The sequence below is a fragment of the Microtus ochrogaster genome, chromosome 8, assembly GCF_000317375.1.
Source record: "Microtus ochrogaster isolate Prairie Vole_2 chromosome 8, MicOch1.0, whole genome shotgun sequence".
In the NCBI taxonomy this organism is placed as follows: domain Eukaryota; kingdom Metazoa; phylum Chordata; class Mammalia; order Rodentia; family Cricetidae; genus Microtus; species Microtus ochrogaster.
In genome coordinates this window covers 83,735,873-83,751,156 of record NC_022015.1, presented here as the reverse complement: position 1 = coordinate 83,751,156, position 15,284 = coordinate 83,735,873, and the positions used below count along the sequence as shown (strand labels likewise).

At 47.2% G+C, this 15,284-nt stretch overlaps 1 protein-coding gene across 1 annotated transcript in view; it reads right to left on the bottom strand.

Moving 5' to 3' along the window:
- The window catches only part of Casp7 (caspase 7), a 34,729-nt gene that overhangs the window by 15,972 nt on the left and 3,473 nt on the right, over positions 1–15,284 (bottom strand). Inside the window, exon 2 of the mRNA XM_026781082.1 lies at positions 10,554–10,663. Within this exon, the coding sequence (XP_026636883.1) occupies positions 10,554–10,663 (110 nt within the window). The remainder of the gene's footprint in view (positions 1–10,553; positions 10,664–15,284) is intronic.

Below are 15,284 nucleotides of genomic sequence, written 5' to 3'. Positions count from 1 at the left end.
TTCCAGGACAGCCAAAGATACACAGAGAAAACCTGTCTCAAAAAGCCAAAAATTAAAATCAAAAATAAAAGAAATAAAGTTTAAAATAAAGCCACATAAAGATGGAAAATATACAGAGTCTGGATACTGTATGTTATTGTGTAGTTTTTGAATTGTTTGATGGCTGAGGAAATAACAAAAGCTGCTAAAAGACATTTGATTACAAATACTGCTGGATTAATCCAACATATATATTTAAAAAATGGCTTGACTTCAAAATTTAAGTCAAAAAATATGTTACTTTAGAGAAGAGGTTTTGCTTTTGTTTCTACAGAAAATGAGAGGCTGTGGATTCATTCTGGGTTAAAAAAAATGAGGTTTGATCTAGAAAGACCTTCTGAGAAATCTCCAATAGGAGCGGATGGCCCAGATGTCTGAGTTCTACATCCACAACAGATTCAAGGCTGCTGGCTGAGATGATCAAGCCTCACAGAATACTCCAGTCAGGACTTCATCATAATATTAAATTTTCTCTAAGTCCCCATAAGATTATCAGTGCCCCCAATCAGCAGGGACTAGCCTGGAAAACTACACCCACATTACCCCCAAAAAATGGCTTATGGATGTTTGTCTTTGTTTATAGAATGTTGGTTGCAAATTGTTATGGATAATGGTCAGGAAAAAAAAGCTAAACAAAGGAGATCTGATTCAGAGTTCTTGTTTTGGAAAAAGGTGGGGGGGGGTGCTGTGGGACAACAGTCTTGTACTTTGTAAAGATTTGTCACTTGTATTTTAATAAAATGCTGATTGGCCAGTAGTCAGGTAGGAAGTGTAGGTGGGGAAACCAGAACAGGAGAATTCTGGGAAGGGGAAAGGCTCAGTCTGCAGTTGTCACCCAGACACAGAGGAAGCAAGATGAGAACGCCTCGCTGACAAAGGTACCAAGTCACATGGCTAGTACAGACAAGAATGGGCCAATTTAAGATGTAAGAACTAATTAATAAGAAGCCTGAGCTAATAGGCCAACCAGTTTATAATGAATGTAGCCCTCTGTGTGTTTCTTTGGGACTGAACAGCTGCAAGACAGGGAAGGACAGAAACCTCTGTCAACACCATAGCTCCTTCATGTCATTAGGGCTACCAACCCCTCTTCTACCCATCGTTCTGGGTCTCATCTGTTTTAGTGTGTGCATCACACATCACCTGACCTCAATTACAGAGTCACCATCTGCCCTGCTAGAGGGAAAATGCACTTCTCTCTCTCTCCTCCCCCACCTGACCTCCTTCTCTGGACTCTTATCTCCATGTGTTGTTCCCTTGGCTGGTCCTGAACTCCTGCGCTCTTCATAGCACTTGGCTGAGGGTAAACCTATGAAGTCAGGACTTGGGCTAACTGCCTAGTACCTCCAGTTTGGCTGGGTGAGCACCCTGGTCACCTGTGGGCCAGCTAGGCACTTGAGGTGAGCTGAAGGAGGTATATTGTCTAAAAAGCAAGAGAAATTTTTGTTATGTTGTTTAAGACAGAAAAGAGATTCTGGTAAAAAAAAAATGTATATACAGAAATGGGCCTTATCTAGTTCCCTGTGTATGTTTTCAAAGTCAAACTTAAAGCAGGTAGGGGACAGCTGATAGTCCATCACTGCAGGGCTCTCATGACAGATCTTCAAGGGGCCGCAAGACGCCCCACTAATTTGGCCAAGGTAAGAGAGGTTCTTCAGGGCTGGTTGAACTACCATCTGTGTTTCTTGAGTGCTTAAAGGAGGCTTACAGGCGTTATATTCCCTTTGACCCAACCTCTGAGGGTCAGTGATAGCTATGGCCTTCGTAGGACAGTCAGCATCAGATATTAAGAAAAGTTACAGCAGTTAAAAGGGTTGCAGGATTATATCTTGCAGGATTTGGTTAAGGAGGCAGAGAAAGTGTTTCATAAGCGAGAGATTGAGGAAGAAAAATTTTATATATATAAAAGAGAGAGAGAGAGGTGGGAGGCAGAATGAAGAGAGGACCAAAGGGATCATAGACAAGAAAGAAATTTGATAGAATTTTGGCCGCAGTGGTAGGAGAGAAAGGGAAGACAGGACCTAGACAGATGGAACCTGGGCAACAGAAGACCAACGATGAGTGAAGATGGACAGAGTCACCCCTTAGACAAAGACCAATGTGCTTATTGCAAAGAAAAAGGATATTGGGCAAGAAATTGCCCAAAGAAGAAAGGAAGGGCCTCTAAGGTACTGGCCCTAGAAGAAGATGATTAGAGGGGATGGGGCTCTGACGCCCTCCCCTGCACCTAGGGTAACCCTGACTGTGGAGGGGACCCCTATGGATTTTCTAGTGGACACAGGGGTTGAGCACTCTGTGCTGAAACAACCATTGGGGAAGCTATAGAATACAATGACTAGTAACTGGAGCAACTGGACAGAAACAGTATCTGTGGACCACCTTACGGACTGTAGATTTGGGGAGAGGACAAGTGACTTATTCCTTCCTGGTTATCCTGAGTGTCCCACGCCTTTATTAGAAAGAGACTTGTTAACAAAGTTAAAGGCCCAGATCAGGTTTACTCAAACCAGGCCGGAGGGTGATTAAAGCCTTTTGTTGACTGAACCAGTGACCTTCGCCCCTCTGCTGTCTTGCTGTCCTGAATCCAGCTACCCTACTGCCTGAGACTGCTGACACCTCACCTACCCATCACTGCGCTGACTTTTGGCAGAAGAAGCTGGTACCTGAAATGTTCTGAAGGGTCAGCTTTGGCCCAAGAGTCCGAGCTGGTCTATGGATGGTGGCAGTTTCGTGGCTGCAGACCTTTATTTGTCCGCCTAAAGGCCCTTGAAATGGTGCGGCACCAGATCTGGAAACAACTAAAAGAAGTATATACTGAAGACCGACACGTGCTGCATCAGTACCAAGTAGAGGAGGATGTTTTTGTCCGGCAGCATCGAGTTGGGAATCTTGAGCCTCGTTGGAAAGGGCCATACTTGATACTCTTGACGAATTGCAGTATCCGGGGCTTTTTAACAACACCACCAGTCGGGATGTTTGTGTTTGGGGGAGAAATTATAGGCTGACTCTTACTGAGGTTACAGGTATAGGGTCAAGTGTGGGAAGTCCACCGGCTGTCTACAAACGTTTGTGTAATGAGACTCTTAAGAGCCCTAAGACTCCTGACACCGGGTACTTGGTTCCTGGTTTAGATAAATGGTGGGCTTATAATACAGGCCTGATACCGTGCGTGTCGACATTCGTCTTTAATGATACCAAAGACTACTGTGTGCTTGTACAACTGGTACCAAGGGTCTTTTACCATCCAGCTAACATGCTTAAAGATGAGTTTGACAAGCACCAAACTCGCTTTCGACAAGAACCTATTTCTTTGACACTAGCAGTAATCCTGGGCCTTGGGGTAGCTGCCGGTGTTGGGACAGGTACCGCTGCCCTAATACGGGCCCCTCAGTACTTTAATGAATTAAGAATAGCCATGGATGAAGATTTGAGGGCTCTAGAACAATCTATTTCCAAACTTGAAGAGTCATTGACTTCCCTCTCAGAAGTGGTCTTACAAAATAGAAGGGGATTATTGTTATTCTTAAAAGACGGAGGATTATACACTACTCTCAGAGAGAAATGTTGTTTCTATGTGGACCATTCAGGAGTAATTAAAGACTCCATGAGTAAACTTAGAGAAAGGTTAGACAAAAGACAAAGAGACAGAGAAGCACATCAGGGAGGGTTTGAGAGCTGGTTTAATAGATCTCCTTGGATGATTACTCTGATATTTTCCTTTATGGGACCATTCCTAATTTTGCTTCTGCTACTGATTATAGATCCATGTATATTAAATAAACTAATTACCTTCATTAAAGAAAAATAAGTGCTGTTCAGATTTTGATGTTATGCCACCAATATAGCGCTTTACAAGGTCAAGAAGATACTGAAATTTAGTTCTATGATTAGAACTAGGTACTAGAAGAAGTGGGGAGATGAAAGACCTGGATAAATCCAGACCCCTCTAGCAGGAAAAAGCTAGCCAAAAATCTAGGTTCAATGACTCTGTTTCAGGAACTAGCTGAAGATAAAGTTAGATTATAATCTTGAGAAACAGGGAGTTACCCCCTTGTGATTATCACTGGTATATTCGGAATTTTCAATGACGCCCTCCCTACCCCCTTTGGATTACTGGGTTGTGGTTTCTTCCCTTAAAAACCCCTTCCTCCAGTTACTGAAGGCCAACTCCTCCCCTGAGTGGATTATGAGTCTTGGCCCCAGTGCACTGGTTCCTGTCCTGTCAATAAATGTTGGGTGATTGCAGCAAGGACGGTCTCTCGTGAGTTACTGGGGGAGGGGGGTTGTGTTAACCCGATACTTGAGTAAGAGTTTCCCCAAACCTGGGGTCTTTTAAGGGTTTCTCTGTGTAGCTCTGGCTGTCCTAGAACTCACTCTGTAGACAAGGCTGTCCTGGAACTCACAGAGATCCACCTGCCTCTGCTTCACAAGTGCTGGGATCAAAAGCGAGAGTCGCCACTGCCCAGCTGTTTTTTTTTTTTTTTCTAGACCCAGATTTACACAGGTGCTGGGGACTCAAACTCAGGTCCCCAGGCTTGAGCAGCAGGCACTTTAGGCACCATGGTAGGTCATTGGCTGAGAATTTTCTAAGCCAGCTTTTATCACTTCCCATTCTAGGCCTATCACACCCACCCCCACCCTCACCCCCACATCCTTTCCACCTCTTCCTCCACCTTTTTTAATACTTTGCTGCTAAAGTCTAACCTTTATCTTGGCTCTTATTACATGCAGAAGACCCCCCCCCCTTCCCAGGAAACACAGGATTCTTGTTTGGAGGCTGTCATATTTAAGTACAAAATCCAGGATAAAACAGACTAGTGAATCAAAAGTCCTAAATCCTCTTAAAAGCTTGAGTGTTCCACAATTGGCTGCAGATTAAAAAAAAAAATCAAAACAAATCTGGGCACTAAATCACTGTACTTTGGCCAGACAATCGAGATCACAGCAGACAAGATCCTGGTACAACGACTACAGTGTGCCAAAGGACGTGCTGAGATGCCATGGGATGGACAAATCACACGGGACACACACACACACACACACACACACACACACACACACGCGTGCACGTGCGCACACACACGTGCACACACACACACACACTCACAGCTGCCTAACCAGCCTTCCATCTTGGTGCTAACACAGACCCCAGATAGCCCCAGGGCTCTTCCAGGAGCAGATAACAGTGGCACTGATTACCGGGAAGCCACCGGATTATCCAGGCTTCTCAAGCAGAAAGCCATTTCTCACTGTGTCAGATTCCAGTGTGAGGCCAACTCAGTCATTTCCATGAGTTAAAAAAAAAAGAAAAGACAACACAACCCCTGCAGGTTACTTCTATAAAAGGGGCTGCATGAAGGAGCTTTAGCAACTATTACCAGATGACTTTATGGGATCCAAACAGTATTCTGCTTGCTCGACTAGGGATCGAGAAACCTCAGAGCACAGCGGACTTTTACAATCCACTCTGGGTGCCAGTATAATTTTCCCCATCACTGGAGTAGATAAATACAGGTTTTATCCTCTTACACATCCCCTGAGCTGCTCAAAATGTGAATTATGCCTTTCTACATTTGGAAGGAAATATAAGCACACAAACCCCTGCCTATCTATTTTCTAAAGTGCTTCCCTGAATCGGGCAGTCGCCCAGTCCTGCAGACGTCCCTCGGCACACGGTAAACACAGCACCAGGCACAGAGAGCTCCCTGCTGCTGTTGTATTTGGAACTGGGGCTCTGGCTTTTGTTACTGCTTTGTCTAAATATTTTGGGGATGATTCATTCATGGTTTGAACATTCCAACAGAGGGCATCCCCACAGTCTTTTCCACACCACAGTAGAGGCAGGCCAGAGTGCCGAAAGGGGGGAGCAGAGAGGTACCTGGTATCCCCGTCAGGAAGCTGTCCCCTCTGCAGCAGCACCAGGGTTCCCTGTGAGACTACCGGGAGTGAGTTGCCGCCTTCTCGGTAGTAGTAAAAACTCAACATGCTTGGAGCTCAGTTGGCGACAGGAGCCTGGCACAGGCTAAAGCCCTGAGGGCCCGGGACTGAATCAGCAGCTGGAGTTTTCCAAAAGGCATTCAAGCTGGGGCTGGGAAGGTCACACTGGCCTCTGGCTTCTCTGCTGACAGGCAAAAATGGCCAGCCTCCACACTGAGGCCCCCACCCCATCCCGGGGACAGCTCCCTATGGACAGAGTGACAAGTACTGAATCCAAAGAGTGGGATACATGTTGGGGGGACCCAGACTTTCACAAACATGCAGCCAGCAGACCATCTTCCAGAATGAAAACTGAGTACGATGTGAATGGCTGAACAAAGGGCCGAGTGTCAACAGATTAAAGCATGCCCGCGCAAGCGTGTTCACACACGCACGACAGCCTACCCACCCCGGCACCAGTCTACAACAGGCTGTGAACATCACAGTCTGCAAACCTAGATAGGGTTGTGAATGTGCAAGAGTAGGAGGCGAGCTCCTGGGGAATCCAGCAGTCCAGGCTCACAAGGTTGGATTTTCCTTCTAAAGGAAGTCAGGGAGGTTAGAATTAACAGACACTTCCAGGGCTTTACAAAGCCCCTTTATTTTCAGAGGAGGCAGGTGGCCATGGCCTCGCATGAGGGAGTGGTCCAGAAGCCATCAGCATCCCAGCGTCAGCCTTCCAAATGCAACTGGGAAAAGGCAGACATATAAGGACCCAAAGGCACAGCTTCCCCAGGGCTTGGCCTGGGGACCAGTTGAGGGTGGTGGTCACATTGTCCCTGTGGCTCCCTGCCCACCTGAGCTGTGAACAAGACAATCAGCTCAAACTTTCTCTCACTTTGCAAAATAGACGCAAGGTAGCAAGGTGAGCTTCCAAGAGTACGAAGGGAAGAAACCTCCCTTTTCTCCAAACGTGAGCCTCCGCATGTCTCTCTCTGACTAAAGGATGGGAAGACAGACCACCGACAGTAAATTATCAAAAGATTTAAGGGGAAAAAATCATTCAGGGAAGAAATAAATACAGAGGGTTCTCTTCAAATAGCACAGGTAAGTGGAGCAGAAGACAGCAAGGTGGGCATAGGACTGCAGGAGCCCGGGTTCAGGAGGACTCGCTATCTTCAGTCCCCCCAACCTCGTGTGTGTGTGTGTGTGTGTGTGTGTGTGTGTGTGTGTGTGTGTGTGTGTGTGTGTGTGTGTGTGTGTAGGCCAGAGACTAACTTACAAGTTCTCTCCTTCCACCACGTGGGGCTCTGGGCATCCGACGCCAGTCCTCTGGGTCAACAGGAAATGCCTTCATGTGCTGCGCTGTAACTCCAGCCTCCAATCCTGACCTCCTAATCTACACTTTTCACCTCCCGCTGGGCAATGCACACACTCCCTACCAGGACCCTGCTAGGCAGATGCTGGCGAGTGTGGGGTTCAGCCCTGCGGTACTACATTCGTTTATTTCAGAGGGGACGGGTTGTCCTTTCTCTGATTAGTGGTGTGTAAGTTTCCATCCCCGTGTGGATGTGTCCTGTTCCTGCCCAGACACAAGTGTCCATGTAAGTTATTAACAGGTGGAAGGACCTTCCAGAGGTGACAATGCAGTTCTCTAGGGTCTGACCGTGGGAGCAGCACAAGGCCCTTACACACGAGGGTGATGTCGGCATCCTATGCTTGGCCTTCCTATCCCTTGACCATGGACCTAAAGAAACCTGCTCTGTATGAATTACCCCATCCCGGGCATTCTGTGATAGTCAAAGGGAACAGACGAAGGCAATATGAAATCTGATTATTTATACTTCCTTTTCCTATTTCCTTATATTGTCTCCCATAGACGAATGCGAAGCTAAAGTCCCTGGGTGAGCGCCGCATGTGTAGGAGCTATAGCCCCATACTCTGGACTCTAGGACCCAGCACTTTGTGGCTCAGGGCTCCTGAAAGGTGCCCTTGGATCCCTTTTTTAGTGGGTCATTGCCTGCCCCACTGTAGCAGCTGTCCACACACTGTCCCTTAGCTGGGGACACAGAGAAAGAGCAATGAGCATGAAAAAACCATTTGCTGTGCTGTGGGGGGACCAGTGTGGTCGGCAGCTGTGGGTGGCACGTGACGTCTGGCTGGAGGCATTGCACCCCAGGTTAGACCTGTATCTGATGTCTGGCTGGAGGTATTGCACCCCAGGTTAGACCTGTGTCTCCACTGTAGTCCTGCTGGGCGACAATGATCTTGCTTTCCTTGTCCATAGACAAATCACCCCATCAGGGGGTTTCCTTCTAGAGTCTACTATTACTTCCTCACCAGGTACGTTTGGGAATTTAAGAAGCTGCGTTGCCTTATTAAATTCTCAATCCAGTGAGTAGGAAGGGTAAGAAGAAATGGGGACTAAGGTGACCGCACGGTTTTCATGTCCCTCAGTCAGGGAGTAGGAGACCAGGCCAGGATCTGAACGCAGGCTGTCGATCCCACCGAACCTCCACCAGCGTTTGCATGAGATCTTTGAGCTGCCAATTCAGCACCCAATTGTTACTACCTTAAAGCAAAACTTGAATGCAGGTACCCAGTATTCTGGAGCTCAATGGAAAGGTTTTTAAGCTGGAAACTAAAAGCTGTGGATATAATTTAATGTTTCTATCTTTTAGGGTGCTCATTCCTGGCCTCTTTGGGTCAGTGGGTGCCCCTGCCTTCACGGGAGCATGCTCCAGCTTGATTCAGCAGTCTCTGGGACATCTTTGGACGCAGTTTGGCTTTTTCTTTCTTGTCTACTAACTCCCAAGCATTGTTCCCTCTGAACTTCCCTCCTTTTCCCCTGAGTGATCTTTCTTATAATTACACAAGGAACACATTTTAAAATAGGGAGCTGTTTCTATATAACACACGCTAATAGAGAAACCCAAACTCCAGGCTGGAAAAAAGCATTATAACCAGGTGGTATTATTAAACACTCCGCGGGGGATGAAGGCTGAAAGCCATGTGACTTGGTCCTGCAGAAAAGGGAGTTTATCAGATTCCGAGGCAGCTTCTGCCCCTGCCCTCTTCCACAGGGAGCTAGACGGGCACAGGGGCCTCGTCAGGGACACGAGAGACCCAGAGAAGCCTAGGGGACTGACTCGGTGTGCAGTCTGTTAGCTACTTGGCTGTGTTCTGTTGAACTCTGCCTCATGTGGGCCTCGTGCAAACTTTGGACTTTGCAGGCGACATGCGGGAAAACAATGTTTTCCAGGATGTGAGGCTGCTCTAAGATCTGGACCGCCTGAGACTTTCAGTACTCAGGCCTCTCCAGGGGCTTCCATACTTTTCTAAGCAGACCCTGTCACTGGCATGGCCTGACCATTTCCATCTTGCCTGGCTTCCAGCGCCCTCTGGCGATTCCCTGAAAACTAAAATCTCAGTTCCTCTGTCCTTCCCCAGCCTGTCCTAGCTCCTAGCCCACAGCTCAGCAATTAAGATTCTATTTTTTTTTTTAAAATTTTTCTGTGGCTATGCCCAAGCATTTTACAAAAACTTAACTCATGGCCCTCAGAGACTACACGACTCACACAGACGGCAGCTGGTTGGCTCTAGCCACTCAGCAGTCACTGTGGTATCCAGAGAGGGCTCCCTTCAGGAGCCAGGTCTTGTGCTATCAACTAAGGTCCATATTTAATGTAGATCGTCATACTGATTTCTTCTGGAGAGCTTAAGAGCCATGCTTTATAAGTCTTAAAACTATATTTTGTGTTTTTCTTTTTGTGCTTTTCTGTGTTTCATAAATGTTTTTCAATAATCAGAAATACAGAAAAACATTTTAATATATAAACTTCAAGTAAAGGGCAGTTCAGTTAATTCAGGGCCACTGACAGGGAAATAGAACAATGCGGTTCTGCCATCTAGTGGCCAAAATGCAAGAGAGCAAAAGGATGCGAAGGCCTTAACTTTGGGGCCAAAGTCCCATCCAGGCATTTGGAGCAAAGGAGGTTTCTCCCCTCAAACCCGGCCCTGAGAATCTTTCCAGCCTTACAGAGAAGGTGAGTGGGTAATCCGGTTCTTAATTAGGGCAGCTGGGGTGGGGGGGCATATTGCCTCCTAGAATATCCATGGATTAAGTGTAATTAATATCAATATCAAATGAAGATGTGATTACTCAGACATGCCAGATGTAGACTCAAGAAAGCTAGGGCCCTGAGCACGGGTGGCACCAGTTTCACCCAAGGAGCCGGTCATTCTGGTACCCACTGTTCCTAGAACCCGAATTCTGCCCTTCAGCCATGCTCCTCACCAACTAATATCAGCAGCCCCCACCTTGCCCTGCAGGACTCCAGAGAGCAGCCTTTCATCACTGGGAATTATCCCTCGAACACACGGCTGCTGAGCAGGAAGCCCCCAAAGCACGATGCTCCCCTTCTTGGGCCTGCCTAACCGACAGAGTCCGTACTATGCAGACCACTTCCATGAGCACACACACATAGCACAAACCTCCTTTGCTGAATGACCCCTCCCCGTATGTAGGTGGAGACGGCAGGTGTGAATTAGGCCCACATGGCTGAGGGGTGATGGGCACAGCAATGAAGAAAACATACCGCATAATTGATGAGATGATGCTGGTACGGTCTGGCTTAGCATCAACTGAGTCTTCACTGGAAGAATCTACATTTTCCAGTTCCGCAACACAGTTCTGGTCATCTGCCATCTAGGAGGAAAAAAATCAAATCAGAGAAATAGAGATGTCAAAAAGGCACCATGGCTTTGTGATGTGTGCGCTCATGTGTGTGCAAGTGAACGTGTGTGTGCCTGTGCATGTGAAAGCCACAGGTCAACCCTGGGTGTCATTCCCTAGGCACTGCCCCCCTTGTTTTCTGAGACATCTCCCTCACTGGTCTGGGTTTCCCCTGTTAGGGCAGGCTGGCTGGCCAGTGAACCCCAAAGATCCACCATCCTCTGTCTCCCAAGTGCTGGGCTTAGAAGTGTGTACCATGGCTCCTGACTTTCTTTGTGGGTTTCAGGAACTGAATTTTGATGTGGGATTCCCCCTCTGTATACTGTGAATATCGCTGGTTAATAAGGAACTGCTTTGGGCCTATAATAGAGCTATAGAGGAACAGAGCTAGGAGGGGAAAACTAAACTGAATGCTGGGAGAAAGGAGGTGGAGTCAGGGAAAAGCCATGGAGTCTCTGCTGGAGATAGATGGGTTAAAACTTTACTGGAGGCCACAGCTTCGTGGTGATGCACGGATTGATGGAAATGGGTTAAATTAAGATGTAAGAGTTAGCCAATAAAAAGCTAGAGCTAATGGGCTAAGCAGTGATTTAAATAATACAGTTTCTGTGTCATTATTTCAGGTCTGAACTGCTGGTGGGCTGGGAAACAAACAAGCGGCCCCCCATCCACAGAATTTAGGTCTTTACACATGAGCAGCAGGCACTCTGTCAACTGTCACCCTCTGTGTTTTTTTTTTTTTTTGGTGTTTTCAAATGGCACTCTAGGTGGCACAGTTATTAATGAATGAAACCTAGCAGTGGGCAGTCTTGCATGTTTAGGCTTTACAGTTCTTGTGCCATCAATGCAGCAATGTAGTAAAAATACCAGTGCCAACTACACGGCAGGCAGGCCTCCTCCCAGTGGCTGAGCACCCAAAGCCCTTGACCTCGGAACTTCCACTCCAGCACCCACGGCTCTGCTAAACGTCTGGGGTGTACAGCAAACTGTGGAAAGCCTGTCACGGTTTGTAACAATCAGAAAGGCCCCCAAAGTCCTGGCAGGCCACAGGATGTCAAACTTCACTGTAGGTGACTTTCCATGAAACAGTTTTCCTGCTCCAGAATCTTCACACGGCTGGAGGGATGGTTCATCAGTGGAGAGCATGGGCTGCTCTTCCAGAGGACCCAGGTTCAATTCCCAGCACCCACACGGCAGCTCACACTGTCTGTAACTATTTCAGGGGACCCACAGTCCTCACACAGATGTGCATGTAGGCAAAACACCAATGAATGTAAAATAAAAATAAATTATTTTTTAAAAAGACTCTTGAAGAGGCCTAAGGAGACAGCTCAGTGGCAGGGTGCAGAGGGAGGACGTGATTGAGCCCAGCAGAGCGGCATGTACTTGGAACCCCAGTCCCAGAGATGCAGGCATGTGGCTTAGCTGGATCAGTAGTTCCAGGCCAATGAGAGAAGACCCTGTCTGCAAAGAAGTGAAAAAGAAAGGCAGGTAGACTCCTGACGAATGACACCTGAGGTTGACCTTTGGCTGATATTCACACATGCACACATACACAGTACACACACACACACACACATGCACACGTACACACATACACAGCACACACACACATCTTCAGGTGATTCTCACTATTTAAAAGTTCAGCTTTTCTCTCATCTCCCTGGATCTCAAGGCCCCTCACCACCTAGGGCAGGTGTCAGGAGACTGGCTTGCTTGTTTACATGAGTAAGTCCTACTCATTCTCTGCCTGTTCTGCCTCTTTGAGCAGACACAAAAATATTTACTACCTGGCTGTTTACCCCATGCTCACTACCTACTTGGCTCTCGTGTTTGTCATTTATTTGTGCTAATTGCTTGGCTCCCGCAGAACAATATAAACTAATTGTGGCCGAGGCGTCTGGTACACAGACGGTGCTTACGAAATAAATATTAATTGATTGGAAGGGCTGGAAGAAATGAACACCCCCACGGAAAGAGAACTAGCTAAACAGATGCAGCTGGCCCAAGGAGCGCCCATATTGGAATCCTTGTTCACAAACCAAATCCTGTTTCATTCTGCGTGAAAAGATCAGGGGCTCGCCTTCAGTGAGCCAAGAAAACCGGCAAACTGCAGATTTTATCTGGTCTCAGACCTTCAGGGACAACGTGAGCACACCTATCAGGGCTGGCCTAAGGATGTCTTCACCTGGTTGGAAAAGAAGGCGTTTATATAAAGAAGCAGGTTACATCCGTTTTATAGAGCACCTTGAGTCCCAGGACGTGACAATGAATGGCATCTGGAGATGGAATCCAGCCTAGAGAGGGTGTTAGGGAGGCCAAGCAACAGCTCTGTGGAGTCTAGCTCTGAAGTGTCATTGGGAAGTTACTTTCCAGAAAATAAGAGAGACAGGAGGAAACAGACAGAGAGAAAAGGGAGGGAAGGGAAGAGAGGGATTAGAGAGGCTTGGCTTGCGGGCAGTGGAGGAGGAACTGAGTCAGAAAGAATCATGGACACAACCACAGTGGCCAGCAGAAATCAGATGGACACAACCACAGTGGCCAGCAGAAATCAGATGGACACCGTCTGTCTCACTCTGCACATCACAAGTCTCCCCACTACAGTGACCAATGGCTTTCTGGTCAGGACACAGATCTTTCAGATCAGGACACCAAATGTTTCTTAAGAGATTATGCCATCAGAGGAGATAAGCAGAGGCCGGACATTCGAGAGACAACCAGCAGTTTCCGGTCTGTCTTCACCACACTTAAAGCTTACAGTCTTCAGCAAGGCACGTGCTTGAATATCTTCAAAATAAACCAGTCAAATCTTTGTTAAGACCTACCAGAAAAAGATCATCCTCAATATGGGTTTAAGCCTTGACTCTTTTGCCAAATTTAATCTTAAAGGTTAAACCTAAGATCCATAAAAAGCCGGGCGATGGTGGCGCACGCCTTTAATCCCAGCACTCGGGAGGCAGAGGCAGGCGGATCTCTGTGAGTTCGAGACCAGCCTGGTCTACAGAGCTAGTGCCAGGGCAGGCTCCAAAGCCACAGAGAAACCCTGTCTCGAAAAACCAAAAAAAAAAAAAAAAAAAAAAAGATCCATAAAAACAGAGAAAGAGGGAGGTGTTGAAGGAGAGGCAGCTTGTTTGTTTCCTGGCCGCCCAGACTCCAGAAATAATCACACAGAAACTGTATTATTCAAATCACTGCTTGGCCCATTAGCTCTAGCATCTTATTGGCTAAATCTTACATATTAATTTAACCCATTAATCTGTGCATCACCACAAGGTCATGGCCTACCAGCAAAGTTTCGGTGCATCTGCATTCATCTGTGCATCACCACAAGGTCATGGCCTACCAGCAAAGTTTCGGTGCATCTGTCTCTGGAAGCAGCTTCATGGCTTCCCCGGACTCTGTCTCCTTTCTCCCAGCATTTTTTCCCCACCTACCTCTATTCCCTGTGCAGGCCCAAGACAGTTTCTTTATTAACCAATGGTATTCACATCATACAGAGGGGAATCCCACATAGGGAGGAGTATGGACGGGAGAAGGGAAGAGAGAAGGAGAGAGAGAGAGAGAGAGAGAGAATGTCCTTGTGACTACAGAAGAGTGGGTTCCAGCTCTCATCCTGCCCTAGAAGTGGCAACTTTGGCCACTCCCCACAGACCAGAATACAGCCTGGAAGTGTAGGTGTCTATGGGGCTCCAGCACCAAGAGATCAAATTCTCAGGTGTACATAGCAGAGAACCTAAGAGGGCAGTCTCTGTTTCCTCCCTAGAAGGATGGAGCAAAACAAGACATTTTAACAGCAATGGAAGGGTGAAGAAAATGTATTATCTGTCAAAATGCTAACACCTGAAACACAGAAGAAGGAAGCCACGAGACTGAATAGTAAACACTAACTCAGCAAAAAAAAAAAAAAAATTGCACAAGACGTGGTTGGTTTGGATCTGGTGTGTCCCCTCCCCCAAAGCTCCCTAGCACTACTGCCAGGAAGCCCTGCACCCCAAAGTGAGGCCCCAGGAGAAGCCCTCCAGTCACTCATGGGTCCTCAGGGGAAACAGAGACCCACCCACTTCCTCTTCCTTTTTAAAGCCATGAAGCGAATACCCCACTGTTATGACTTCAAAATGGAATGCTCCCTCCAAGACTCATATGTTGAATGAAGGCTTGGTCCTCAGCTGGTGGGGAGATGGAAGCTTCCGGAGGTGGGGCCTTGCTGGAGGAACTAGATCACTGGCACTGTTTCTTTAAAGGGTAGTGTGTGCATGGACCCTCCCTGTCACCTTCTTACTTTCCGGCTGCCTCAAAGAGAGCAGCTTTACTGAAGTAGCAATCCTGTTCCATGTGCTCCGCCTCATGTGGACTGAACCTTCTGAACCAAGGGACAAAAACCACTCTAAAGCAGTGGCTCTCCACCTGTGAGTCACAACCTCAGATGTTTACACTATGACTCATAACAGTAGCAAAATTACAGTTGTGAAGTAGCAACGAAATAATCGTATGGTTGGGGGGGTCACCACATGAGAGACTATATTAAAGGGTCACAGCATTAGGAATATAGCAATAGAAATAATCGTATGGTTGGGAAGGTCACCACATGAGAGAC